This window comes from Erpetoichthys calabaricus, chromosome 15 (genome assembly GCF_900747795.2).
Source record: "Erpetoichthys calabaricus chromosome 15, fErpCal1.3, whole genome shotgun sequence".
NCBI classification, from domain to species: Eukaryota; Metazoa; Chordata; class Cladistia; order Polypteriformes; family Polypteridae; genus Erpetoichthys; species Erpetoichthys calabaricus.
The window spans coordinates 79,758,251-79,784,797 of NC_041408.2; the positions used below are offsets into that span (position 1 = coordinate 79,758,251).

At 39.0% G+C, this 26,547-nt stretch overlaps 1 protein-coding gene across 1 annotated transcript in view; it reads left to right on the forward strand.

Annotated features, from left to right (window-relative positions):
- The window catches only part of ptk7b (protein tyrosine kinase 7b), a 226,005-nt gene that overhangs the window by 143,082 nt on the left and 56,376 nt on the right, over positions 1–26,547 (forward strand). Inside the window, exons 3-5 of the mRNA XM_028820158.2 lie at positions 17,069–17,171; positions 17,940–18,124; positions 25,747–25,906. Of these exons, the coding sequence (XP_028675991.1) occupies positions 17,069–17,171; positions 17,940–18,124; positions 25,747–25,906 (448 nt within the window). The remainder of the gene's footprint in view (positions 1–17,068; positions 17,172–17,939; positions 18,125–25,746; positions 25,907–26,547) is intronic.

Here is a 26,547-nt window from a genome sequence, read left to right on the forward strand (position 1 = left end):
AACAAACATGAATGGCAGGAACTTGATGAGCTTCTCATTATGAATTGCAGCATTTAGAGAAAGCTCTTAATAAACTTTCAATTAAGTACAAACTTCAGTTCTTGAGCAGACTACAAGACCACTAAATATCTTCATTAAAACTGCAAAACACACAGCGACTGCATTTACATAAACTTGGTTTAGACAAGTAGATTTCTCTTCCAGTAACCTGAATATGTTGCTTTGTAAACCTGTAACCAGGTTGCAGGTAAGGACTTAGTAGTTTGCAAATGTCTTTGCTTTGCACATCTATCCTGCAGCCACAGGTGGAAAATGGTGAAAACATCCAGAAAGATAAATTTCTTCAGGCAAACCCTCTAGTGATGGCATTATTCCTTCTCCTGGTTGAAATAATTTATCTTTTTATTTTAGAAATCGCTACGTTTTTGTTTGAGTTCAACAGCACAATCTCGGGAGAGGGCGGCACGGTGGCGCAGTGGGTAGCGCTGCTGCCTCGTAGTTGGGAGATCTGGGGACCTGGGTTTGCTTCCCGGGTCCTACCTGCGTGGAGTTTGCATGTTCTCCCCGTGTCTGCGTGGGTTTCCTCCGGGCGCTCCGGTTTCCTCCCACAGTCCAAAGACATGCAGGTTAGGTGGATTGGCGATTCTAAATTGGCCCTAGTGTGTGCTTGGTGTGCGGGTGTGTTTGTGTGTGTCCTGTGATTGGCTCCAGCAGACCCCCGTGACCCTGTGTTCGGATTCAGCGGGTTGGAAAATGGATGGATGGATGGAATCTCGGGAGATGCATGCTCCATGGTTGTTTTTGGATTCACAACAGCCATTATGATTTTTATTTTTAGTGCATTTTTTTGTTGATGTCATCAGTGTTTTTCCAAAATATAAACATGTAAACAAGGGTTTTAAGAAACCTAGCTTTTGTCTGTTAATTTGGTTAATTGCCCTATTCTGGTTTTGTGTGTGCATGTAACTGCACTCACTGTAGGTAGTTCAGAATTGTCCATGATCTCTCAAACATTACACACAATCCTTACTGTTGTTGTTTTGTCATGTCATTTATTAACACTTTTGTTAAACCATTCTTCACGTATGCAGAAGCTGCATGATCCAGTCTAAAGGTCTAAAGAAGTCAAAGCTGTCAAGTTGTGAATAAAATGACAACAAGCAACAATGGTGTATTACATTATAAACATTATATGCTAAATAAATAAAATAATGTGACAATGTAAAATATTTTTAATCCATTTCTGGGTCCTGGCAGAGTCGCAGTCTTTTGAACAAGAACCAGCCATGGCAGGGGCATACCAAAACTCAAATTGACTGAATTTGGAATTCCGATAATGAGTAGGCATGTCTTGCTGTCTTGCTCCATGTCGCATTACCTTGCAGCCTCCTTCTTCATCTCAACTTCACTTAATGATGGTATTTCATCACGTCTTAAATGAAATTACCCAGCAGCCGTTTTTTTTTTCTGTCTCCATGTCATCCTGTTTTGTTCTTTTTCTCCTTTCTATGACATTTCCCAGCAACTCACTCTTAACACATCACCAAATGCTCCTTTTATTTGCAACTTTCAACATGGTATCGGTGTGCAGTAATTATTGGGTTCTGAGTTCCATCCAATCTTGACCTGATCACTGTTAGTGTTGAATTTGAATATTTGGGTTCTCTCTACTCTTGTGTTATTTTCCCTGTGCATTTTGCTGATCACAAAAATCACCTTTGCATTTTCTTATCATGTACCATTTTATTGTAGTCATCTATTTTTGTGACATCCTTTCTTGGTATAAGTACTTCATACACAGTAAAACAACTACAACTGGAACATCTGTGGTGATCTGAAAGTTGTGGTACTGCAGCTCAGATACAACATGATCTGTGAATGGGGCACCAGCACTAAAGAGTTTCTTTATGTTAAGAACTGGCCACTCCATAAGGGCATTTGAACAACTTCTCAACCCAACAAACAGATTTTTGCCTCATCTTCATATAAAAATTTGGACTGATGAAAAATTTAATGAAAGTGATGAGCATGAAATTTATTTAGGACAGATGTTTCCACAAATAATTGATTTCAAAATTAAGTAAGACACATTTTTTAGTCCACAAATTAGACACATCATCAGTTGTAAGTGGTTCAGAGATCTGGTAGTGAGTCTGGAGGAAATCTCATGGAAGGCATTCAAGAATGTTGTTGAGAATTTTCTTGGTAACTACAGAGCACCAAACTACATCCTGCATGTTGACAACATGCGTCAAGCATACAAAACCATGAAATGCCATATGACTCTGAAAATTAATTTTCTGCATTCCCACTTGGACTTCTTCCCTGCTGATCTTGGTGCAGTTAGTGATGTATATGGTGAAAGGTTTCAAGGTTTGCAGTGATGGAAAAGCAAGATCAATGTAAGTGGCCAACTATTGTTGGACATTGAAATGAGAAGCATTAGATGCTGAGTACAAATGTAAATCAGCAGTTGACCTACTGCAATGTGTTGGCTTCATTAAGCAATTAAACACAATAAATGAAACTAAATTTAATTCAATTTTCTTCATATCTTATGTGTTACAGTCATACGGAAATTATATTTATGTTCAGCTTGATGCTATCTATCAGAATTGCCGAAATGTTTCAGGAAGCAAAACTTCGAAAGAATTTGTTGTCCAGACGAATTCTTAGTGCTCTTTAGGGAAACAATAGTTTTTTTTCCATTTTCATTTTGTGAATTTTGCCATCTGAGATATCAGTCAGCTACCAAAAGAGTAAACTGCTAAATTGTCCAAATTGACAATTAGTGAAATAAAAATGCAAAAGTAACTTTTTCACTTTGTCTTTCCCTAATCAGATTTTTAAATTGCTGTTGTTTAAAGTGCAGTAGTTGACTCATAACACATGGGTGCCATCCATGGGTAGACGATACAGCAGAATTAAGTAAATCCACTTTTTCAGAAAGGTTTGCTTAGTGGCCACGTGATCCACTGGATGATTAACAGTAGATGCTGCAGACACTGAGCTTATGAACACTTTCTTCTAGAAAAAAAGTACAGAATGAGTTTCTTGTATATGCAGACGGGCTCTGTATCAGGGTCTACTAAGACCTCTAAATACTCAAAGTTGCCAACATTGTCCCAATATTTATACATTTTATAACAAGCCAAAGACCATTTCATTATTTTTGTTCTCCAGCGTCTCAGTTTAGGCTCCTACAAATTTTGTTTCCTTGGGAGAGATCATAAAATGGTTACTTTCAGCTTAGTCTTTGGTGGTCTGTCTTCCACAGCACAGCAACATAAAAACTTGATGGCGTCAACATTTACAATAAGTGCTGGAAACATTAACCCTTTGTGCACGGCTATTACAGCTTTGCATCACTGTGCTTTAATTCTTCACTAAAATGTATCTGTTTAGTAAAAGTCAATCATCTCTTTTTAACATTAATAAATGCAGTTATTTATATCATCAATTACCCATGGTTTTATTTGCCCAGCAATGAATCTGCCCAAGTCATTTAATGAAAAGGTAGATTTGTGGGCAGCTTGGGTCTGCCAGGAAGGGGCAGCATATAGCACAAGGAACAATTACTTATACAGAGCCGGCTTACATCAGTCAAGTAATTTACACTGCAGTTCTTTAGGCTGTGGGTAAGAAACAGATGTACCCTGAGAAGTGGCCCGTAGACACACAGAGATCATGAAATTCAAATCACTGCATGAGTAGACTGACCTAAGGCTTGGTCATTTCCCCAGTGTTTATAAATCTTTAATACCAATGACCTGCATGCTGAGTTGATAGGCAAGTGTAGACAGTCCTAGAATGAGTGACTACACCTAAGCTTGTTGAGCTACAGTAGGGTCCCATCTAAGACTTTGGTTCTAGCCTTATCTCTCCAGCTGATTGTGTTCTCTGGAATAGTAAATGCACTTCAGTAAAGGAATGGAGGAATTTGAATGTGTCAGGTGTGAATTTATGTTTGCATTTTTCTACGTATTTTGAGCATTGGATTCTAGTAAGACTTTTTTTTTTTTTTTTTTTAAAGCAACAGTTAAATGTGTTGTATACTTTGCTACTAAATCACTATAATTAAATAAATATAAATCAATTATGTTTACAATTTTTTATCAACATATATGCACTATATGCAGTGATTCTTTTTCTATCATTAGTGAGTCAAAGGTAATGGGCAGTTAGTTGGTGCTTATACTGACAACATTAGCATAGCCTGATACCCAGCACTGAAGGGGGCATCGTTCCATTGCTGGGAACTTTCCCATGCACCAGGTGATTGCTGAGTTGCCTGTTAACGTAGAAATCCTGTATCTGGGTTGTGGGAGGAAAATCAGACTGCCCACCTTAAAAGCCAAGGAACATGGTAAGAATGTGTATTCTGTACAGCTACTGTGCAACCCCTATTTTTAAAGAATAACATTACATTGATAACATTTCCAGAGCTCTTGCGGCATGGTTATCAAAAGTCCATGATGATTTACTTAAAGTGGGACAAAGGTGTATTTTAGAAATTGATTTGTCACAGAATTCTAGTAGGTAGTACCGTACAGTGCAATAACATTCTTGAACCCATTTAATCTAGTTCACAGTTGTGAGGTGCCAGAGACCATCACAGCAGCACTGTGCGGAATCTGGGAAAGAGGAAACTGCCTCCCTGGCGACAGTTACTCAAAATGCCTAGCAAAGTAAGACGATTTCAGAGTTAACTGGGGTTCAAAAATGACATTATTTTAAGAGCATATGCACAATGTACAATTAAGTTGATACGGTATTGGAAGTAGACACAGTGTAAACTTGCAATTACTTATCTAATCTGTTCTTAACAAAACATAAAACTCACACATGTACCAATTCTTTCACTTGGCCAGTGTAGACTTCCCAGTTGAACTCAGCAGAACTTATGTGGGAATGTAAGAGAAAAACCGGAGGAAAATAACCCCTCAGTTATGGGGGTAAAACAATCCAACTCCACAGCAAATGAGAGCAGGATTAAAACTCTTTTAGTTATAATATTAGTAATGTATTACTACTACCAATAACAATAATACTGCAGCACTAACCACTGTTACAAAAATACTAATCCATTAATTTTCTTAACCCACTTAATCCAGGGGCAGCTATATCCCAGCAAGCATAGAGCTCAATGCAGTAATAATGCCTGGGCAGGTTGCCAGTCCATCACAGGGTAAACTCACACGGAACACTTTAGAAAAACCAATCCATCTTACCTGCATATCTTTATACTATGGGAGGAAACCCACACAGCCATGATGATAGCAAGCAAACTTCACACAGGCAGCACCCAGGATGTGAACCCAGGTCTCTTTACTGTGAGGCAGCAACACTAGCACTATGCAACTGTGTCACCCCCGATTAAATACCAGTAATACCTATGTTAAATTTTAGAATAGTAATAATTTTACTAATTTTTGTCACCAGTTGTCAGAGTGGTGGGGCTTGCAAGTAAGAATCTCACTAAACTGTGTAGATTTGCCAATAGTCTTGAACTTGTAGGCACTCTGTGGATGGTTTTTGACTCTCTGCCTTACACTTAAACCATTAAGAACAAAAACAATTATGATTAACAGTGGTAGTTAAACTTTCATTTTGTTTGGGAAATTCTGCATCAGCCATATAGGGACCCCTTTGAATGTTTGTGTTCATTTTAAATTTGTATTTTTCACCTGTGACCACAGTTATTCTTAACACTGTTGTCCTAATGTGAAAAAAAATCATTGACTGTTTATATTGGACCCTCTATTTTCTATTTGATAAAAATGCATTTTTTTCACTTGTATTTTTTTATGGGACTATGAAGACCACTTTTACTGAATGTTCTTTAATGTTCATGAATCACACTGACAACACACAGATTATCAGAAACTGCCTCCTGGGCGACAGTCTCTCAAAATGCCTGACAAAGTAAGACAATTTCAGAGTTAAATTGGGTTCAGAAATAACATTATTTTAAGAGCATATGCACAATGTACAATTAAGTTGATAAGGTCTTGGAAGTAGACACAGTGTAAACTTGCAATTACTTATCTATTCTTAACAAAAAGTAAAACTCAGTGAAATTTCAAAATGTATCTGTAGACAAAGGTGAATGGCTACTTTTTATGTTTCCACTGACTGCTAATTTTTTATGGAATCAGGCTTTATAAATACCAGAATTGAGCTGGTAACACTGGTTTTATAATTCTGATCTTTATGAGAAAACTTCTTCATGGAGTATAACTTAATAGTAAAAGGGTATACAGACATTAAAATATCAAAGTTATAATATAGTTTTATCCTGCATCACACTCTAAGTTGACCTGCAGTTCATTTATTTTGCAGTGGATTGGTTGCAGCTTCGTGCCCAGTGCTGCCCGTATGAACTCTGCCTGTCAGGGATCTTTCATCAGAATAAGTGAATTCCGAAAATGAATAAAATATTTTAATATTACTAAATGTTACTGTTCAGATATACAAATTATAGTTACAGAAAAAAAGAAGTTCATGCTGACTACAGATGTGCACATTTAATAGTAATGTAACGTGATGTTCTCAAACCTGATTTTGTTAAATCGACCTACTGTTAAAAAGAAAAACAGCACCATCGCCTGGTCTGTCCATTAGGAATTGTCTTTCTGTGCAAAAAAACATTTAGACAGATATTTTTTTAAACCTTTTTCAAATTGTTGATTTGTTATTTTGATTAAGTATTTGTGAAACTCCAAAAATGCAATTATTTTTTGGAGGTTAAGGTCCATGAAGCATTTGTTAATGATTGCCTTTTTTTCAATACTGCTTGCATCATATTTTCTTTATCTTTACAACATTTTTGTTTGCAAATAATGTATTACTTATGATATGCCTTTTCTTTTTATTGATGTTTTAGCCACCCTTCACTCCTCTGTTTTGCCGCCAAAACCCATTTGCTTCCAGTTCAGGGTCACATACAAGTTATAGGGTCTGACTTTGCTCTCTGTGCTATATAAAGTTGAAATGTTTTAGAAACCAACATGCTATCTTAGTCGCCACTTTGTCTGGAGTTGAATGTCCTTACCAAAATTGTAGCTGGGAGCTCTCCTTTCTTTCTGTCTTTGTTCCTTCTGTCTGTCTTATAATAAAGTATCTTCTCTTACAGGAGCTCAGGTTTGACTGACAGCCTCACATCTGACACTCAGTCCAGCACGAGTCTTTGGAATGCAGGATGCAACCAGTATCATCCTTTCATAGTGTGTGCTTGTGTAACTATTAGTGTAAGCATAAAACATTCCAGGTGCTAAGACTGAATTTCTTTGTATTATACGTAACCATGCAAAATCTTTATAAGTAGGAGGTAAATATGGCCAAAATTCATTAACATTTTGATGACACAAACCACTAAACCTTTCAGTGACCTTCATGTGAGAAACTTGTATACTAAAGAGGCTTAGACCTTCCAAGTCTTTTCACCACCAAGGCCCATTTTCCAAAATCCCAGTGGTTCCTTGGAATTGCCTTGCTAGCCCACTTTCTAAGGGAAGTTTTAGTCATTTTGTGCCTTAATCTGAACTGATGCTCAATTCTGTGACTCCTGACCTTACCTTTACTTGACAAACTAGAACTGAAATTTCTCTTTAGATGAAGGTGAATATTAAATAGTCTAATAGTAAACTGATAGTGAGTGCTGCACTGATCCTTGCAGGAACTTTAACTTGATCCAGCAGGAATAAAAAATATAAGTTAAGACTGACACAGAGCAAAGTGTGTAATCAACCAAACATCCATTTAATGTATTGTTTTCCAAAAATATCTGTCTACCACTCAGTATGATGTAATTGTTGCACAAGCAGATAGTCCTTGATGGAATAAGGCAAAAGCATTATGAAGATTTGTTGTGTATAAAAGAGCTCCAGTAGTGCCCCTTTGTACATTTTTGAGGAGCTCATAGCTAAAGATGCTGAAGTGCAACTTGTCTTGTAGAGGATGTCCAAGCTAATTCCTGTAGTATGCTGGCCTTACTGATCAGTACATTTAGACATCCACTGTTGTTCCACCAGCAGATGACAGTTAAGAACAGTACATTGGCCGGCCACTGCAAACTGGTAAAACACCCTTAGCTGATTAAAGGATTATTAAAGGACCTAAACCACTTCATAAAGAAGAGCAATATAATTGGGTCCTTTTTTTGCAGCAGATTGGTTTTGGCCACTTAATTTAGCCCTATGTTTCCCAACTCCTGGTCCACAGACTGTTGCCAGTACTTGGAGCTCCTCCTGTATTAAAACCAGAGGCCTAGGATAATATAAGCCAGTCATTTTCCAACCCTGAAGGGCGACTGAATGTCATTAAAACAAGCATCTTAAATCTCCCAGGGGAACCTACATAATGATAATCGATTGTCATTAAACCAGGGACTCGAAACTCCAGCAGTGAGTTAGGACAGATTTGTTCTGTGCCCCTGTGTTGTTGAATACGGTCTTGGATGCCTAGTGTTAGAGCTTCACAATCTTTCCATTAGTTAGATGTTCATGACACTGACACTACATTGTGTTAAAGGCACCGGTCAAATCAAAGAATGTGACATTAACCATTGTTCTGCTAACTGTGTTTTATAGTGTAGGGTTTTTGAAGTATAGAGGTCAGATATGTGCCTGGTAGGCGAAATACAGGGGCTGAGGAGGTCTGTAACCCCACCTTTATGACGATCTGCTTGGTTAGTAAATGTAATGGTAAAACAGAAGTAAGTGGGGAAAACCTTAGCTGAGGTGTAACTTGCCACTTAAAAACTTGAAATAAAATTTCAAACTGTTTCATACTGGAACAGTTTTCATGTATTAAAGAGTAACATACACATTTTTACACTATATTATTAAAAAAAAAAAAAAAAAAAAAGGACATTGGCCCCATTATTACAGAGGTGAGATCAGTGTGGGTTCCAGAACATACAGTCATATGAAAAAGTTTGGAAACCCCTCTCACCCTGCATAATAATTGACTCTCCTTTCAACAAAAAAGATAACAGTTGTATGTCTTTCATTTCCTAGGAACATCTGAGTACTGGGGTGTTTTCCGAACAAAGATTTTTAGTGAAGCAGTATTTAGTTATATGAAATTAAATCAAATGTGAAAAACTGGCTGTGCAAAAATTTAGGTCCCCTTGTAATTTTGCTGATTTGAATGCCTGTCACTGCTCAATGCTGATTACTTGCAACACCAAATTGGTTGGATTAGCTCATTAAGCCTTGAACTTCATAGATAGGTGTGTCCAATCATGAGATATAAAGGTATTTAAGGAGTTCAATTGCAAGTTGTGCTTCCCTTTGACTCTCCTCTGAAGAGTGACAGAATGGGATCCTCAAAGCAACTCTCAAAGATCTGAAAACAAAGATTGTTCAGTCTCATGGTTTAGGGGAAAGCTACAAAAATGTCAGAGGTTTAAACTGTCCGTTTCAACTGTAAGGAATGTAATCAGGAAATGGAAGGCCACAGGCACAGTTGCTGTTAAACCCAGCAGGTCTGGCAGGCCAAGAAAAATACAGGAGCGGCATACGCCCAGGATTGTGAGAATGGTTACAGACAACTCACAAATCACCAACAAAGACCTGCAAGAACATCTTGCTGCAGATGGTGTATCTGTACATCGTTCTACAATTCAGTTCAATTTGCACAAAGAACATCTGTATGGCAGGGTGATGAGAAAGAAGCCCTTTCTGTACTCACGCCACAAACAGTCGCTTGTTGTATGCAAATACTCATTTAGACAAGCCAGATTAATTTTGGAACAAAGTGCTTTGGACTGATGAGACAAAAATTGAGTTATTTGGTCATAACAAAAGATAGATAGATAGATAGATAGATAGATAGATAGATACTTTATTAATCCCAAGGGGAAATTCACATACTCCAGCAGCAGCATACTGATACAAAAAACAATATTAAATTAAAGATTGATAACAATGCAGGTAAAAACAGACAATAACTTTGTATAATGTTAACGTTTACCCCCCCGGGTGGAAGTGAAGAGTTGCATAGTTTGGGGGAGGAACGATCTTCTCAGTCTGTCAGTGGAGCATGCTGTTTCCGATAGTCCACGATCATCTCCTTGGTTTTGCTGACATTAAGAGACAAGTTGTTATCCAGGCACCAATTACTCGGTGCCAGCACCTCCTCTCTGTAGGCTGTCTCATCGTTGTTAGTGATAAAGCCTATGATGGTTGTGTCATCTGCAAACTTGATGATGGTGTTTGTGCCGTGTTTTGCAACACAGTCGTGGGTGAACAAGGAATACAAGAGGGGGCTAAGCACACAGCCCTGCGGCACTCCTGTGTTTAAAATGAGTGATGAGGATGTGTGTTTGCCGACTCTCACCACCTGGGGCCTGTTTGTGAGGAAAGAGAAAATCCATCTGCAGATGGTCATCCCCAACCCCATGTCATCAAGCTTCAAGACGAGTTTTGAGGGGATGATGGTGTTGAATGCCGAGCTGTAATCTATGAACAGCATTCTTACATATGTATTTCCTCTTTCCTGGTGGGTGAGGACAGTGTTTATTGTTAGCGCAATGGCATCCTCTGTAGATCTGTTTGCTCTGTAAGCAAATTGGAGAGGATCCAGCGTATCGGGCAGGGAAGAGCAGATGTAATCTTTGACCAGTTGCTCGAAGCACTTCATAATGACCGATGTCAGTACAACCGGGCAATAGTCATTCAGACAGGAGACCACCGCTTTCTTTGGGACAGGAATGATGGTGGATGCCTTGAAGGAAGTGGGGACCACTGGCTGCCTCAGGGAGAGATTGAAGATGTTGGTGAACGCACCTGCTAGCTGGTCAGCACATTCCCTGAGGGCACAGCCTGGGATGCCATCTGGTCCCGGAGCTTTGCAAGGATTGACCTTTTTGAAGGACCTCCTCACGTCAGACGTTTCAAGGATCAGAGTGACAGACATTCATGCAGAGGGAGAAGTACAATGTTCTGGAATGGCCGTCACAGTCCCCTGAATATCATCAAAAATCTATGGGATGATTTGAAGCCCGCTGTCCATGCTCAGCAACCATCAAATTTAACTGAATTGGAGAGATTTTGGAATGGTCAAAAATACCTCCATCCAGAATCCACTCATCAAGGGCTATAGGAGGACAACGTCTAGAGGCTGTTATATGTGCAAAAGGAGGCTCAACTAAGTATTGATGTCATATCTCTGTTGGGGTGCCCAAAAAATTATGCACCTGTCTAATTTTGTTATGATGCATATTGCATATTTTCTGTTAATCCAATAAACTTAATGTCACTGCTGAAATACGACTGTTTCCATAAGGCATGTCATATATTAAAAGGAAGTTGCACACTTTGAAAGCTCAGCCAATGATAAACAAAAATCCAGAATTAAGAGGGGTTCCCAAACTTTTTCATATGACTTTATGTCCTTATCTTCTGCCTGTAAATATTTGCAGTTGTTTCTTTGGTTTTTCCTAAGCCCAGGAGGCTTCTTTCAAATCCTGGTTCAGTGTCTGACTACATGAAGTTTGCTTATCCATCCTGTCACCACCCTACCCCCACGTCCAACACTACAGTTTTACTTCCCACATCCTAAGGATACTCCTGCTAACTGTTGGTGTGTATGTGTTAGTGTGTCCTTTTATAGACTGGCTTAATTCCTACTATGCCCCCAGTAATACCATAATGGGCCTTGGCCTCTTGACTCATTGAATTGTATAAAGCAGGTCTGATGATGGATGAATATTTAATATTTAATAGATGTCATTTCAAGTGTGTTTGTGTTAACAGTACTGCCAAACAAACATTCCACCTCTATTTTATGAAGCCTTCCCCTCCCACCTAGGCTCTTTCCTAATACCAACACATTACATGACTGTTTTAATTTTTCTTTACAGCTTAAGCACAGGCTAGTTAAATGTCTTGCTCATGGTCACAAAGTAAGTTTGAAGTAGGTGTTGAGCCAGCAAGTCAGTGGTTCATGGTCGCCACTGCTAACGTATCTGTTAAGACCAAGATCAAATGCTTTCCTGTACTGTACCTTTCCCACCTTGGCAGTGTTTTATACCCTGATCAGTTTTCAGCTAATTCTGATTGTAACAAAATGGTGAAATTTAAAACCTCTCCAACAAAAACAAGAAATGCACTATATAATCGGTGATGATATGAAGTCAAAAAATGACATTATTAACATGAGTCCAAAGTCCACAGATTAGTATAAACACATTTAATAGTAGTAGCATTGTAAATGTATAGAGACGTTCCTGCTGCTTGCTGCAGTGCCATTGCACCCTAATATTTATTGATGTTAGAGTTTTGCTCATAAGCATTTACTAAAAATTCTGAACTTTTTGTTCTATTAATTTGCTGAATTTTTGCATAATCTACTCTTAAAGCAATGCAGGATGATGTATTCCATACCGCTTGCAGTGAGTCACAAGGCCAGCAGCCAAACCACTGGAACTTCAGAAGAGGTCATCCACCTGAAGCTAAGCATGTTCAGGCCCAGTCAGTACTTGGATGGGTGACCAACCAGGAAAAGGTTGGGTTGCTGCTGGAAGAGGTGTTGGTGAGGCCATTGCAGTGATTCGAACAGTGCTGTAAAAATGGCTTCGTAAAACCAAGGTCCTGACTATTTGTGGTCTTAAAAGATCCCCGGGCATCCTTCATAAAGAGTAGGATGTATCCCAATGTCCAGGCTAAATTTTCCAGCATGGCCTAGTTATTTTGTCCCCCTAATCGTCTCCTGTCTCTATTTGGCTGTCTCTGTCACTACTTCACCACCTAATAGCTAATGTGCAATGAGTTTACTGGTGCAAAAGTTGCTGCCGTTGCATCATCCAGTATTTGCGGGTGCTACACATTAGTGGTTATTGAAATGGCTCCCCACACACTATGAAAAGTGCTTTGAATAATGAGAAAAGTGCTATATAAATGTAAAGAAATATTTTTATTATTAAGGTAGGAACCAATCTTGGACAGAGCTCCAGTCCATTGCATTTCTCTCACGTCTACCATCACCTCCCACTAGGATCATTTACACTTATTGATTAACAAAAACTGCAGGTCTTTGGGATATGGGATGAAGCTGGAGTCCCTGCGGCAGACCTTGGAAAACAAACAGACCCCATCGAAATGGCAACAAAGCTGGGATTCAAATCTGGCATCTTACGACTGTGAGGTGGCAGCATAAGCATCTGTATGTAGGTGCTGCTTCTGGACATTCCTGATGTTTTTTTAAAAGTAAAGTCCATTGCTAAACCACTAAAGGAACTGAAATGTGAAACCAGTATGACACATAAAAGGAATGTGGGAAGTAGACTTGTGCCAGTATCTAATAATATTTGAAATTGTGAGATATTGTGAAATTCAAGAAATTTTATTATGTGGCCTCTTGGGAATTCATTAATTTTGTAACTGTAAAAAGATAATTTTTATTTTACTACCAAGATAACAAGTCCTGGCATATAGCAGCTGTACTCTGTCATCCTGATAAAAGAAACATACAGCAAAGCTGTAACATATTAGGCAAAGGAGAGGAAATTGTTTTTTTCTAAAACTTTATGTAATGAACAGATACGTCCTTATTATTCATTTTGGAAAAACCATTGCAAGTCTGAAATGAAGTATTTAAATCAAGTGGCAATACAATATTCTGATTGTCGCAGTCGAGATTTGCGTGACAGGTAGCCATTCCAGCCTCTTCCAACTCTGTTTATTATTTAGCTGCCTTGGATTAAGTACAGTTATTTTAAAATTCTCTGCTACATAGTAGACTTGTTTAAAATTGAAGCAAACATTTAAGTTAAAGACATGCAAGACGCAGGAGTGCCTTGACGTATAGCTTTTTATTTTTTTAGAAGTTGTAATTACATAACCAGTTGTGTATCTTTCGACGCACAGATAAATTTACTTTTTCTTTATAGAAGCATGGCTTCCTCCATAATGGAAAAAGAGGGTTCAGAAAGTGGATGCTTGAATGGATTATCCATTTTCATTTGGCAGGCCACAGAACAGAAACTTGTCTTGAGAAAATATGGGCAGTGTCATAAGTTCAATGTTTTTTGGCAAACGTTACACATACAGGATAGTATATTTTGTACCTTTTTTTATTTTTGTTGTTACTTTAAATATCAGTAAAGGATCTAAAGACCTGAAGATGTTTAGAATGACACCTATTTTCAGTCACCAGGCTGATATAAGATGGTGCAGAAGAGAAGAAGAAAAGGGTCTCAGACTATGCAAAAATTCAGTATTTACCCCCAGTTTTCACTATACAGTGAACCCTCATTTATCACGGTTAATCCGTTCCAGACTCTACCGTGATAAATGAATTTTCGCGAAGTAGGATTCTTTATTTATAAATTGAATATTTTCGCAGTTAGAGTATAGAAAACCTGTTTACGACCTTCTAAATACGTTTTTTAACATTATTAGAGCCCTCTAGACATGAAATAACACCCTTTAGTCACCATTACACTCGTATTACCCAATATATTAGACAAAATAAGAGAAAATAAGACGTATTAGACGTTACAAATATCATATTATTATTATTGTACTGTACATTTAATTACACACACACAGTTCTTACACACAACCACTAACCTATGAAGGCACGACCTCAGTAGGAGAGTCTTCAGGTGGTGCAGTATCTTCAGCAGGTGCGTCGTTGTCTTCTTCCGCTGAAGGAGTACTAGGAGTAGGCAGTGGGTGTCTGGGTGCGCGGCTGAAGAACATCTTGATAGGCAGTTGCTGGCGCTGTCTTTTCATATGCGTGAGGAGGCTTTTGTAGGGTATTGCCATCTTTGATCATATCCAAGAGTTTCACCTTGTCCTGGATGGTAAGCATCTTCCTCCGGCGCTTAGTTTTATTGTCGGAAGGCTTAGAAAAAGCAGCACATTTAGGAGCCATCGTGGGGCTTAGATAAAAGTTCTTAGAAAGCGCATGCGTAGTGACGTAAGCGTGTATGAGAAAAAATCGCGATAGAGTGAAGCCGCGAAAGTCGAAGCATGATATAGCGAGGGATCACTGTATATATGTTTGTGCACCTTCTACATTTGACCTTGCACATTACAGTATATTACAGAGACCTAACAAATTACTAAACCTCTGCTGTGACGGGCTTAAGGTTTATTGCATTATATTAAAACCACAACTGTTGGCATAAATTCAGAGCTTTGAATTTTTCTGCTTGGTTTGTGTTCTTGTATTGTCAATTATATAAAACATAGTTGAGTTTACATGACTTGCATGGCAGCCAGGCATTTTTTTCTGAATCTCCTTTTTGCATTTCTTACAGCCATTGTGAGTCATAGTCTACTGACAGCAGCATGTCGAAGGCTGCTGACCCTCCACCTTGTAATGTTACATGTAGCCTCAATCGATAGATGGAAGAAAGATCTATTTGGGAATATGTTCCAAATGTAACAAATCAATTTGACAAAATATTTTTTCTTTTTAAGTAAAACTAAAACCTGTATATTGCAGTCCTCGAATTTGCATGGTTTTCCTTCGAGTTTATTCCCAAAAGTTTTCCTCCCACTTCTCATATATGTGTGTCATATTTAATAGCTATGCATTGCACTTTGCCTTTAAAGTTCCTTCTGTTTTTTTTTTCTTAATATTTCTTCTGTTTTAAATCTCTCCCAAAATGTAAAAATGATGCTGAAGAATAAATGTTATGCTCCTTTGTATTAGTAAATTTGTCATAGATTTAACAGTCTTCCGTGCCCAACTCCATTGTTGTTCCTACATAGTTTGCCTTTTTCCTTCCTCAGTTTGTCAGTGTACAGCTCTGTATTTATTTCACTTTCCTCATACATAGCGTGTTTTGTTTTCTAAATAACATTTCACATGTTTTGTTGAGACAGTTTATTATACCATACCACATGATGGGACAGAGAGTAGCCTTGCTGCATCAAACACATCGATATCATAACCATCCTGAGAAGAGGTGAATTGCCTTTGCGTCTGAGAAGGACCTATGTTAGTGGTGGTCTAAAGCTGTAAAACTCTGTTAGGATCTGCCTTAATCTTTAGCTGCACTCCTGAGACTTTTCTGTTCTGGCTTGATCTTTTTTTTTACCTCTCCCTTGCAGCTTGGAGCACTCCAAGTTTTAAACATGGTTTTATCCACTTGCCCTGATCTATGCCTCACCACCAGAGAGTTCCTTGACCTTTGCGTCTTGGTTTTTGTCCTGACATGCAGTGTGAGTTGCAGCTGTATCATAAGGGAGTAATTTCCTGCACTATGTATGGCATAGAAATGGTATACAAATGGCCTAAACTGGGTCTGGAGGGATAAAAAATAGGTGGAAACTTCAAAAAGCTAAATGTCTTGCATAACTACACATCACAATGTATCAAACGGTACGTCACATGTGGGGGTTTTCTCGTACCAGTGAGTTGGGGTTCAATGAATAAAAAACTGATGTGATTTCAAAGCATTTATAAGAAATTTTTATGAACACAAAATAACTGAAACATTATCTTGAATTAGTGACTTCATATAATCATAAGCATCATGATACTGAGGACAAATTAAAGCAAGAGAGGCAGAAGAATGACCAAGGCTAAAAGAATCCAGGTAACAGGTGGCCTGCGTTCTTTCATCTGTTTTATCTGATAGTGTAAGCCTGCACAGTCTTGTATATTACGATTAATGCGAAAATAAAATACACCTTTGTGTAGAAATTCACCAGGCTGTCAGCACTTTTGTAATAACAGTCAAAGGTTTGTTTTTTTGTCTTGTAATCCACCTGGTAATAGTTATAATCACGAGAAAAGTAAGAAAGACAAAGACTACAACTGAGACATTTTGGTTTATGACACCTGTGCAGCTGTTCTTTTGAAGATGGTGGGCAAGGTGAATTTGATCTGAAAGCTTTGGCAGAGATTAATCACTGAAGTAAAGGTCATTCCGGCTGGTAACCATTTAGTACATGAACAGCAGTCCTGGCGCTGCCAACGGGAAAGGTGAATTTTAAAAGTGAGGAATGCAAACCAGAACTCTCTTTTTATTATTAAAAAAGTGATGAGAAATTAAATGTGCACACTGCTCATTTTAATGTGTTGTCTTTCTTTAATTTTTTAGGGTTGGAAACAGGGGGTGTTGTTTTAAAAGACCCAGCCACAGTTTCTGAGATCCAAAGTTCAGCGCCAGTAACACTTCGCTGTCACATTGATGGGCATCCACGGTGAGTTTTGTCTTAACAAAAGAAAAGCTAGCTAGCTTTCTGTGCTAGAAGTTCAAAATCACGTGAAATGAATGTTCACAGTTCATATTGCAATGGACATCAGAAATTTACACACTTCACTATTATTTGAAGTGTTTTGACATTGAAGCTGAAATCATGACAAATAAAATCAAACTTTTTTTTTTTTTTTTTTAACCATTCATAAGATAGTGGAAGCACAAATGTTTCAGTAATAAGATGGGTTGTTTTTAGAAAAATAAAATAAACACTTTTGGAAATGTTATTTTCTTTATTTAACCCTTCAGTGAGCACTTGGAGCATTTATTGGAAACTGGCTCCCTTTGGTCCTGCTGGATGAAGGGCCAGGTGGCCGGTGATCGGCACTTCAACTCCTCATCTCGGCTTCTGCTGCTTCCACTTCTGTCTCTTTATTATTGGCTGCTGTGGTCATTTGCACCTCCTCCTCTGGTTGGCTCAGACCATCTTTTATTGCCATCCTTTGATTCCTATTGCAAGTGGGGAGTTGTGGTTTTGTTTCTCATGGGTTACAGATGCAGATTCAGTTGTGGTTCTACTGGTTGTTTAAATGGGTTTAACTTGCGCTATACTAACCTCAATAAAAATGTTATATAAATAACCGCATACTTTAAATGCCTGCACCTGTCAAGATTGGATCATTTTAATTTTAAGACTGGTGTAATGAAATTAAACATATACCTTACAACAGCAGAAAGTTCTCAATGTTTTTTTATTTTTGTTTGCTTGTAGCCCAACGTGTCAGTGGTTTAAGGATGGCATTAGACTAGCGGAGAAGAGCCACCAAGTCAGCAATAAGGAGCGCACCCTGACAATAAAAAGTGCAAACCCAGATGATAATGGAGTTTATTCCTGCTGTGCGAAGAATGCAGTGGGAAGTGTGTGCAGCAATGACAACTTCACCCTCAACATTATAGGTATGTGCTATTGAGGCAACATGCTGTTTAAAACGGTCGCTCTTGGCAAGCGAGTTTCTTTTTTTTTTTTCCCCTTGATTGAACGTTAGGAAGTAAAGGTGTGAAAAGTACCTCTTCATATATCAGTCTTCATTCTTCTAAGGGCTTGAACTTTAATGAGTGTTACTTGTGGAGAGATGTTTTGGTTGATTCTTAAGGCTCAGATTTCAACTGTTAGTATCAGTTGCTTAAGGGGCTCTTTATGTATTATTTTACGTTGTGCTCAAAAATTAGAAGAGGCATGTTGAGTTTACTGGAGGACAGACTAGAAGAAGATTGATGTGGTTAATGCAAAGTATTATAAACTAATCAAAAAGCAACATTTGTACATGTGTGCAAGAGATGCATTAGAGAGTTGGCTATTAATCTTCTACATGCAGAGAACGACAACATTTTGTCACATGTTTGTGTTTCCCTAATTGGTCTTTATAGATTTTGCTGTGTTGCACTGTAAAGAAATCCGGTCCCATTTGAAAAGCATGGGCTTAATACATAGTATCCTTCTCCTTTCCTCCAGGGTAGAAGTGTCTAATGACATTTTTCCAGCCAAGCCCATTGCTTCTTAAATAATAAGATATGACAAATGTTAGACATTTGCCAAGTTCACACTCTGTTACAAGAGTAAATCAGGAAAGAAAAGTACAAGCAATGATTTTACTTGCATAAACAAGTAACGAAAGTACAGCATACAGTACAGGGCCTTTAAAAAGTACTCACCCCACGGAAGTCGTCACATTTTATTGTTCTGCAACCTTGAATCACAGTGGTTTGAATTTGGCTTTTTTGACACTGAGAGCAAAAAAAGACTCTTTAATGTCAAAGTGAAAACAGATCTTTATAAATTGGTCTAAATTAATTACAAACAAAAAGTAACTGATCACATAAGTATTCACCCCTTTGATATGACATACCTAAATCACCACTGGTGCTGCCAACTGGTTTTAAAAGTCTCAGAATTAGTTCAGTTGAGGTAATCTTTCTGGGGCTAGGGTGATTGTAGTATAAATGCACCAGAATGTTGAAGGTTAACTTCTGATAAATCAGTTGTGATAGAACAGGGGGCTAGTGAGCCCTAAAACCCAAACACGAAGAAACAATACAGTCCTTGGCTCAAATCAAAGGGTGTTTATTATACACAATAACTCTTGAAAGTAACAAAAGCACAAGTTTTCTCTCCTCCAGTTCACCTCTCCTCTCTTCACAGCACTGCCCTCCTCCAGTTGAGTGTGGCTAGTCTTCTTCCCAGCTCGGACTCGCCAGGACAAATTAGTGCAGCCCTTTTTATTGATCACCCGGGAGTACTTCCGCTGCCAGGGCTTTGCCCATTGGAAGCATTTCCAGGTCATACGGAAGTCCAATATAGTAGGCCTCCAGACCCCAGCAGGGCTACATTACCGGTCTTTAATTCACGGCTTACCCCATTGGTGTCCGAGTAGGCACCAATATCCAGGGCTGCTGCCATCTAATGTCTTGAGAGATTACACGGACCTCAGAAACAGTCTTTTCCTGTCCTTCCTTATTTATCCCAGACAAGAAAGGTGCCATAAATATACCCACTGGGGACGCTTTTCCATCCGTCCAGGTAAGGGAGCTCTTCCTTTGGCTGCAATGTCAGTTAAGGCCTCTATCTCTCTCTTGATCGGGATGCCTTTCCATCCACTTGTGGCATCCTGTCCAGGTAAAGAACCTTCCCCCTGTTCTGGTAGGGTTGCCCATCCATCCCATGTGGCACTTACGCAGTTTAGTCTCATAACTTAAACAATGAAGACAAAAGAACATTCCAAGCATCTCAGTGAAAAGGTGATTGAAAAGCACAAGTCAGGGGAAGGACATATACAGTGCATCCGGAAAGTATTCACAGCGCATCACTTTTTCCACATTTTGTTATGTTACAGCCTTATTCCAAAATGGATTAAATTCATTTTTTTCCTCAGAATTCCACACACAACACCCCATAATGACAACGAGAAAAAAGTTTACTTGAGATTTTTGCAAATTTATTAAAAATAAAAAAATTGAGAAAGCACATGTACATTAGTATTCACAGCCTTTGCCATGAAGCTCGAAATTGAGCTCAGGTGCATCCTGTTTCCCCTGATCATCCTTGAGATGTTTCTGCAGCTTCATTGGAGTCCACCTGTGGTAAATTCAGTTGGTTGGACATGATTTGGAAAGGCACACACCTGTCTATATAAGGTCCCACAGTTGACAGTTCATGTCAGAGCACAAACCAAGCATGAAGTCAAAGGAATTGTCTGTAGACCTCCGAGACAGGATTGTCTCGAAGCACAAATCTGGGGAAGGTTACAGAAAAATTTCTGCTGCTTTGAAGGTCCCAATGAGCACAGTGGCCTCCATCATCTGTAAGTGGAAGAAGTTTGAAACCACCAGGACTCTTCCTAGAGCTGGCCGGCCATCTAAACTGAGCGATCCGGGGAGAAGGGCCTTAGTCAGGGAGGTGACCAAGAACCCGATGGTCACTCTGTCAGAGCTCCAGAGGTCCTCTGTGGAGAGAGGAGAACCTTCCAGAAGGACAACCATCTGTGCAGCAATCCACCAATCAGGCCTGTATGGTAGACTGGCCAGACGGAAGCCACTCCTTAGTAAAAGGCACATGGCAGCCCGCCTGGAGTTTGCCAAAAGGCACTGAAGGACTCTCAGACCATGAGAAAGAAAATTCTCTGATCTGATGAGACAAAGATTGAACTCTTTGGTGTGAATGCCAGGCGTCACGTTTGGAGGAAACCTGGCACCATCCCTACAGTGAAGCCTGGTTGTGGCAGCATCATGCTGTGAGGATGTTTTTCAGCGGCAGGAACTGGGAGACTAGTCAGGATAAAGGGAAAGATGACTGCAGCAATGTACAGAGACATCCTGGATGAAAACCTGCTCCAGAGTACTCTTGACCTCAGACTGGGGCGACGGTTCATCTTTCAGCAGGACAATGACCCTAAGCACACAGCCAAGATATCAAAAGAGTGGCTTCAGGACAACTCTGTGAATGTCCTTGAGTGGCCCAGACTTGAATCTGATTGAACATCTCTGGAGAGATCTTAAAATGGCTGTGCACCGACGCTTCCCATCCAACCTGATGGAGCTTGAGAGGTGCTGCAAATAGGAATGGGAGAAACTGGCCAAGGATAGGTGTGCCAAGCTTGTGGCATCATATTCAAAAAGACTTGAATCTGTAATTGCTGCCAGAGGTGCATCGACAAAGTATTGAGCAAAGGCCGTGAATACTTATGTACATGTGATTTCTCGATTTTTTTATTTTTAAAAAATTTGCAAAAACCTCAAGTAAACTTTTTTCACGTTGTCATTATGGGGTGTTGTGTGCAGAATTCTGAGAAAAAAAATGAATTTAATCCATTTTGGAATAAGGCTGTAACATAACAAAATGTGGAAAAAGTGATGCGCTGTGAATACTTTCCAGTTGCACTGTAAGTTATCCAAATGCCTAAATATCCAGTTAAATCAATCATTAAGAGATGGAAATAGTGTGGTACAGCTGTGAATCTGCTAGAGCAGTCCATCCGCAAAACAAAATGATCATGCAAGAAGAATACAAGTGAGAGCGGCCACCAGCACATCTCTGTGAACTCTGAAGTAGTTGCAAGCTACAGGAAGTGATAGGAGAGACTTTGCAGACAACTGTTGCCCAGGTGTTTCACCATTTGCAGCTTTATAGGAAAGTGACAAAGAGAAAGCTATTTTTTTTTGTTTTTTTGTAGATGTTTCTGTGGTCTGATGAAATCAATATGTAACGTTTGTGGCCATCAGGCTAAAGACAATTTTTGGTGTAGGCCATATACTGCACATTAGAAAAAACACACAATCTCCACTGTGAAACTTGGTGGTGGCACCATTAGGCTATAAGGATGGTTCTCTGCAATAGGCTGAAATACCCTGAAAGGCTTATGAGGGTTAAAGTGAGTGCAGCAAAGTAAGAGTAAAACCTGATGCAGTCTGTAAGAAACCTGTAGCTTGGGGGAGAAGATTTCTTATCCAGCAAGACAACAACCCCAAGCACAATGCAAAGCTACACAGGACTAGCTTAAAACAACAATGTTAATGTTCTGTAGTAGCTGGATCAGGGTCCAGATCTCAAATCCAATTGAGAATTTGTTGCAAGATTTGGAAAAGTCTGTTTACTCATAGTCCTTATGCCACCTGACAGGGCTTGAGCGGTTTTACCAAAAAGATTTGTAAAAAAATGACTGTCCAAATGTACAAAGACGATGGAGAGAGAGAGGAGAGGCCTATGCACACAGACTCTGAAGGCTGTCCCGTCTTGTGAATACTGACATTAAGCGGTGAATACTTAAATTGATCATTTATGTTGCTTTATAGTTGTAATTATTTTAGACCGCTTTTCAGAAATCTGTTTTCATTTTTACATTTTTCTGTTGATCAATGTCAGAAAAGCCAAATTAAATGTACTGTGATTCAGTGTTGTATAATAATAGATTGTAAAAACTTCCAAGGGGGTGAATACTTTTTATAGGTGCTGTACTTCAGTTTTTTGCTGTTTTGGTGTCAGTAAGTTAGAGTATCTAATTGTGTGTACAAGTTAAAGATGATCACTGCTTCTTCATTTTGAACCACAGAAGTCTAATGAGCAATGATGTTATTTTTGCATGCTGAAAAAATACACTTTTAAAGGAAATGGTTAGCTATATAAAAACAAAAACATTCACATTGTCAAAGTGTACCTAAGAGGGTGTGAAGATCATACAGGATGCTGACAGAAGTCAAGAACAATAAACAAAAATATACAGTAGAGGTAGGAACTGCATGGGACACCACAATCACTATTATTGTGGCGAGCGGCTGGGGGCGGTACCCAGCCAGGACGCCTGGAAGGACCGGAAGAGGGATTACGCCTCCTCTGGACCACGAGGGGGCAGCCGGCCTGGTTGGTATGGGGACCACGGGAACAGAGAATGGAAGCTCCACCCTATAGGGGCCCGTGGTCACCGCCACGGGGTGCCCAAATGCCTGAAGAGCCCTGGATGTCAGTACTTTCTCCACACCCGGAGGTGCTGGCTGAAGGAATACCAGGGACTTCCGGGTGCTTAGCCGGCACTTCCACCACACAAGGAAGTGCCGGCGGAAGTTCATCGGGAGGCACCTGGAGCACATCTGTGCGAACATAAAAGGGGCGGCCTCCCTCCATTCGATAGCTGGAGTCGGGTGGAAGAGGACAGAGCTCGGAGGAGAGAAGTGGAGGCGGTCAGGAGAAGAGGCATTGTTGAGAAAGGCCTGGACTGAGGGTGATTTGGTGCAGGGACACTGGGTTGTGCATGTGCACTTGTAAATAGAAAATACTGTATGAATAAACATGTGCTTGGGTGTAAACTATCGGTGTCTGCCTGTCTGTGTCCGGGCTGCTTTCCACAGGATATTGTGGTTTTGTTTTAATGTTTTGTGGTTGAGTTGTGCAATATATTGAAATGTAATATTCCATTCTTTATTTGACTTAAGGTTAAATATTCCTGTAGGCAAAAATGTGACACCATTGTAAGCTTAATGAGAAAAATACTCGATTCCTCCTACTTTTTTTTTTTTAAATTGTATGAAAGGATTTAATGAATCTCCGTCAGCCCCATGGTAAACTGGGAATACTCGTTCGGTTACTCAGCACAAGTTGGTGCATTATTAATCCCTCACCGTGGATGATTCCTTATATAAGTGATTGTACATGGTTTCCTCCAGCATACTTGTATATTTCACTGGTTCAGTTGGTGGAATAAATTAACTTCTTTTTCATATCCAGGCAGTGCTGCTTGCAGGTGTGACAACTATTTTTGAGGAACTGCTTCATGTAAACTACCACTCATTTTCATGTTTGCTGTAATTATGAAAGCCAAGAAGTACCTAGTTGTATTTTAGGGAACTGTTTACCTAATTACCTGTATTATGGCTCGATTTTGAGTCACACCTTATGTAAGCAGACTAGTTACTCATTCAAAGGTGATGACAGGCCATTATTTAAACAATTTTACCTCTTCCTATGATAGACCATTTATTATGGCACAGTGACTGCAGATGATAGAAGTTTGTTTGAAAGTGAGGCAAGAACTGACATCAATAAAAAAAAAATACACCAAAAAACAACCTAAAGCTAACAGTTTTAATATAAGGTGCTCAAGATATCTTGTTGTTTCATTTTGATTGAATGACAAAAGACAGGCAAGAGGTAGTTGGTTCTTTTAAATTTGACTCTACCTGCCCCATGATGGTGTTTTATTATTTGTTCTGTCATGTCCTTAATATGTGTTACCTAATATTATAAAACACACATGATTTTAATACTTTATCATTGAATACAATACTAATTTCGTTTACTTACTTTCCATGCATAAAATAAATGTGGTCTCACAAGGGTGCAATTTCTATCCATTATGCCACTCCTTTTTAAGATAAACAGAGAGTGCGACATTGCAAAGTAACTCCTACATCCTCCACTACTGTAGTAGCATTAAACAGGAATCAAATAAACAATTTAAAAGTATAACTTAACCACTAATTGTTTTAAGATTTATGCAGGTGCATCTGCTCAGTTTCCTCATCCTGTTATATCCCCTAAGACCCTGCTGCATTTCTCCATTTACAGGTGATGAATGTCAATTAAAAGAACCAAGTTTCTTTAGTGTAATAACGTTTTGTTTTTCATGACATATTGCATAAGTAGTAAATGATTTGTTGCCCAGTATTTGAAATCTTTCAGTACTACAGTGGTTTTATTTAAGAGGGTCCCCTGAGACTCTGCTGCTTAGCAACATTTGTTGTTCTGATTTGACAGGTGAAAGGTGCTGCAGAATGAGACCACACACAAGTGTGCCACAGCCTGGCAACACGCTAAATGAAATGAAGAATAAAGCAAACACTTCCCTTTGTGTGTGCCAAGGTTACAGCAAACTCGTTCTTATAGATGAAACCTAATAGAGCACTTGCTCAATATAAGAGTATTAGTAATTGAAGGATGCAAATATAAAGCATGCAGACTAATAATTCTTATCTCCGGGTGTGTCATGCTTCTTTGTCCCTAATCCTGGCCAGCCCAAGGTTTAGTAGAAAGCATTTTCAGCACCTCTGTGAAAGTTCATGACTGGTATGCACAATATCAGTGCTCTTGTGTTTCCACCTGGAATGTTTTCATCAGCTGAGGGGATGTTGTTGCTTTTAAGGACACTTTATAGTCTTGATGTGGAGTAAAACTGCGTATTTGTGAAAATAATCCCCCATGGTCCAAGATATAGTTGAGTGTAAACTGACTACTTTTCTTTACTTTGGAATGTAGTTATTGACCATATTAATTCATAGAGGCCTTTCATACCTTCCTGTTGTAAATCCTCCTGTGTCATGCTGACATAGTTTAGCAAGTTTTATCAAGTATGATTTATTTTTACTTGCACGGTAATGCTGACAGACTAAACTGCTGTTTGGCTGTCTCATTTCTCTGTAAGCACCATGTTGTTAGGCATTGATGGATATGCACTGTTTTTTTATTATTATGATTAGAATTACTATATATCTTGCACTGTATATTCATTCTTGTTCTGTTTCATTCTTGTCCACAGATCCAAGTTTCCCCCGCCCAGTAATTGTACCTCAGGATCAGGTAGTGAACAGAAATGAGGAGGCCATGTTTCACTGTCAATTTACTGCAGAGCCGCCTCCTGTGCAGGACTGGTATTATGTGCATAACTCGGAAGATGAACTGGTTACAAATAAGTCACGGTATGTAGTGTTTTCTGTCATCTGTAATATTTTCATAAAATCAGTAGAATCAAATAATACTTGTATTGACCAACATCTAGTTAGATCAGTGTGTGTCCTTTGTAAATTGCCAATGTTAAAATGTGTTAAAAAAGAGCCGAATATGAAAACGGAAATGAGTGGTTACATTCCTTATCCTCACTGGTCCAGGGTATGCTACAACAGTAGTAGGAATTTCTGAATCATTTTATTTTAATAATTTAAGTGAAATATGCTATATTTAAGCTGTATAGCAAACTTATGATGTTGCATCTTGAAATTCAGTATTATATTTTGGGCTCTATATTAAGAACATTCCAGCACTACTAGTCACAAGTCCTTATTTTGTTTAGGAAAGACGGTGATTAATGCTTGTCGAAATGTTTGAGGTGGTATTTGGTTGTCTCTAGCTTCTGTAAATGTTGCCAATAAGAGGGGAGCTAGCTGAGTGGAGAATTTCTTATAAAATTCTACGGGGTAACCATCAGGGCCTGATGATTTCCCGCTTTGTAGTGACTTTATAGCGTCTAGTAATTCTGTTAACGTTAGAGGTTTATCCAGTTCCTCAGCACTTAAAGCATCTATTTGTGGTATCTGTGATGTATCCAGAAATGCATTAGATT